At 40.4% G+C, this 3,806-nt stretch overlaps 1 protein-coding gene across 1 annotated transcript; it reads right to left on the reverse strand.

Moving 5' to 3' along the window:
* Window positions 1–808: 808 nt before the first annotated feature.
* Window positions 809–2,997, reverse strand: LOC113409026 (fidgetin-like protein 1). Its single transcript, XM_026662566.2, has one exon. The coding sequence runs from the start codon at window positions 2,994–2,996 to the stop codon at window positions 927–929; it is 2,070 nt and encodes a 689-aa protein (XP_026518351.1). The 5' UTR covers window position 2,997; the 3' UTR covers window positions 809–926.
* Window positions 2,998–3,806: the final 809 nt, after the last annotated feature.

A 3,806-nucleotide genomic window follows, 5' to 3' on the forward strand; every position in this document is an offset into this window, starting at 1 on the left:
CACAAAGTATATTATATCAGTATTCTTCTGGTTACTATGATGAAATCCTACAAATGATCTGCTAATATGGACCCCATACTTGCACAAGTCCTCACTTCAAAGTTATTCTGCATGGGTGCAAGATCCGAACTACTGCAACTGTTTAGGACTCAGAACCAGAGAAAACTGTTTTGTAATGTATTTGAATGGTTACTTAACAAACTACTTTATGAACATCATAAATTACCATTTGTACGGTTAAAGCATGTATGTCCAGTATCTCAGATTTGCATACTGTACTGCATAAGATTATTAACAAGATCATTAGTATTGTACAGAAATAATATTGGGGTCTTTTTTGTTTTGCGGGTGCTCTCCATTGGTTGATGTGGGTGGGTTGCTCTTCCCAGCAATTGTGGAGGTTAAATGCAATAAGAATGGCCATACTGGATCAGACCAAAGGTCCATCTATCCCAGTATCCTGTCTTCCGACAGTGGCCAATGCCAGGTGCCCCAGAGGGAATGAACAGAACAGGTAATCATCAAGTGATCCATCCCCTGTTGCCCATTTCCACCTTCTGGCAAACAGAGGCTAAGGACACCATCCCTGCCCATCCTGGCTAATAGCCATTGATGGACCTATCCTCCATGAATGTATCTAGTTCTTTTTTGAACCCTGTTATTGTCTTGGCCCTCTCAACATCCTCTGGTTGAGAGCCTACTGCAAACTCTCTGCACTGAAGTGCATTTCATTTTCAGAACTCAGGGCAAGGAAGTAGCATACAATCCAGTAATGAATTTCATCACATTTATTAAAATAGCTTTATTACAAAGAATTATTATAAACAAAAATAAACTTGAACATTATAAATGACCATTGATCTTAATGTGTGCATGTGTGAGACAGAGAGAGAGAAAGAAACTTCTGCATGACAATTCAGATGCAGTTATCTTCCACAGCCAAATGTTTGGTTCCAGTTTTCATATAGTTCCAGATCCTTTGAAGACACACTGGGTCGCACAGTTTTGAAAGCATTGTCAAAGTCAAGAAAAGAAATAGGTCGAACTTGTTCGGGTGTGATGGTTGCTATGTCCATGGACTGAAGGCTACGGATAGGACCTAAAGAAGCTTCTCGACAGAGCTGTGTCATGTCTGCCCCAGAAAATCCATCAGATTTTTTAACTATGAGCTCAACTTCCTCTTCTCTTAGACAGCAGTGCTCCTTTGACATCAGACAAGTTACAATCTGCTTCCTAGCTGAAGCTTCAGGAAGAGGGATGTACAGCCTTTTTACCAGTCTTCTTCGGGCAGCCTCATCAATTTCTTGCGGCCGATTTGTTGCTCCCACCACTAGAATACGGTCTTCAGACGAGGTTGTTGCTCCATCCAACTGGACTAAAAATTCAGTTTTTATTCTTCTAGAAGATTCGTGTTCCCCATCTCCACGCTGAGACAAGAGAGAATCGATTTCATCAATGAAAATCACAGCTGGCTGCTGACATCGTGCCACAGTGAACAGTGCACGGACCATCTTTTCCCCCTCACCTACCCACTTGGAGGTCAGCGAAGAGGCACTGATGCTAAAAAAAGTAGCTCCTGATTGACACGCAATGCACTTGCCTATAAGAGTCTTACCTGTCCCAGGAGGGCCAAAGAGAAGAATTCCTTTGGGAGGACCACGTAACCCTGTAAAGATGTCTGGTCTCAGCATAGGCCAGACTACTATCTCCTTTATAGTTGCTTTAGCAAAGTCTACTCCAGCAATGTCATCCCAGTTCACTGGAGGTCCATGGTCCATGATCTCATGCATAATAAGTTCAATCATTTTTGGTTCTATGTTCTTCAAACGTTCATCCACTGGAAATGAAGACTCTGTTGGTCCAGTGCCATAAGGTTTATACTGCGGTCCTCCATTTTCATTCCCATCTTGTCTTGGCACTGGAGGGACAAATTTTCCAAATGGACCCCGAGACCTTCCAGCTCCCAAAGATTTTTTAATGCCACCATAGGATGAGACTGGTGTGCGTTGAGGCTGATTGTGATATTTCTTTTGCTGGTCTACCCAGAGCTGTTCTTTCGCGGTTTTAAAACCATTGCTCTCTTCACTCCCATTTCCACTCCCTACAAAGTTCTTGGTTTCTGTACTAATGGAGGGCTTGGAAGAAGCAAGGCTGGAACTTGTATTGTTGCTTTCATCACTGGAGCTATAAAATGTTTTCCTTTTTCCTGGATTTCCAGACCCTGCCGGAAGAGAGGAGTGATTAGAAAAAGACAAATTCTGTCCAATCTCAAAATGACTTGGGGGTTTCACAGAACTGCTACTTGCTGCTTTGTTGTTTCCAGATAATGGACTTGCATAGAAACCTGTATTAGGCAGTTCATTTAAAGAGGCAGAGGAGGCAAGAAGTATATCTGTAGTTTTGGTCACAGAAGGCACACTACTTTGAAGACATTTCAAAGATGAGAGACTCTCAAGAATATCTGGTCCCTGACTTATACATTTTGATGAGCTAGCCCAGAGGTCAGTATCTACAGCACTGCTGCACACATTGAGTTTAGGCAGACCTGGAGTAACAGAGGCACTGACCTCCTTATCAACTACCACAAAGGCATCTGCTGGTGCCATCAGAGAGCTTTGGAACTTTTTGCCAGCTTGCATCAACTCTTGAACACTCTTTAATTCAAACACATTACTTGTTGTCAAGGAGGACTGCCACTTGTCACTGTCATTTTGCTGACATCTTGCCAAAGTCAAAATGTTTTCAGCATAGTTATTCAAGCCAGTCTCTGCGTTGTCAGAGTCAATAATGGCAGAGTATTTCTCTGCATATTTTTTGAACAGGTTGGTAGCACAGACCTGGGAGATCTCAGAGTTTGCCCATGCATACTGAATGTGCAGAATCTGTGCACGGTATCCATCTGCCTTCTGTCCTGGTGTACAGGTGTCAGAGGTAATAGCAAAGTAATTCTTCTGCCATTCACTCAGGTGTACAGCACTAGAGACAGGTGTCTGCATGATCTATGATAAAACAAACAGAAAGATTTAGCATTAAGTTACAAAGAAAAAAGTTAATTTCAGTAACTACTTAATTATATTTTTGCTACCTTCTCCCTTCTAAATTCATAAATGTATAGTTAATTAATTGCTAACTATTTTAAGTCAGAGTGATAGCCAGCAGACTCTATATGACACTTAGCTGGGCTGCATACTTTACCATTCCTACAAAAATAACATTTATGGCATAAAACTGTTAGGATCCAGGCTTTTCTCTCTCCCCTTGCAGACTGCTCCTTATAACAGGTCTCCCTGGGAACGGGGTTAAGAGGAGAACTGCAGGGTAACAGCTGGCCAGATGAGGTGGATTAGCTAAACACAAGTCAGCAATGGTTAACCCTTATTGGAGAGAAGTCTATAGAGTATTACTTAAGACAAGTATTTAGTTGTCAGAATGAAGAATCTGTTACTATGACACTAGTGGAAATGACGAAAATACATAAAGTTTGTGGGCTGAGGAAGAGGGAAGAGACTGGAAAGCGCAGGGCAGAGTTTAGTATAGGGTTTTTGTGATTTTTTTAAAAAATGAAAATTAAGAGCATGTGTTACTTGATAGCAAATACTAGAGTACTTTCCAATAATTCACCTTTTCAGATTAAAACTTGCCATTGCTTTGTTTCTGTTCACCAGTGAACTTTTTAGCTTTAGAAATCCCTTCAGCTATTTTTTTAATTAAAATTGAGGATGCACTTTTTTTTTTTTTTTTTTTTTTTTTTTTTTTTTATTTTTTTTTTTTTTTTTTTTTTTTTTTTTTTTTTTTTTTTTTTTTTT

Source organism: Terrapene carolina, unplaced genomic scaffold (assembly GCF_002925995.2).
Source record: "Terrapene carolina triunguis isolate 2854851 unplaced genomic scaffold, T_m_triunguis-2.0 Scaffold28454, whole genome shotgun sequence".
Classification (NCBI taxonomy): Eukaryota; Metazoa; Chordata; order Testudines; family Emydidae; genus Terrapene; species Terrapene triunguis.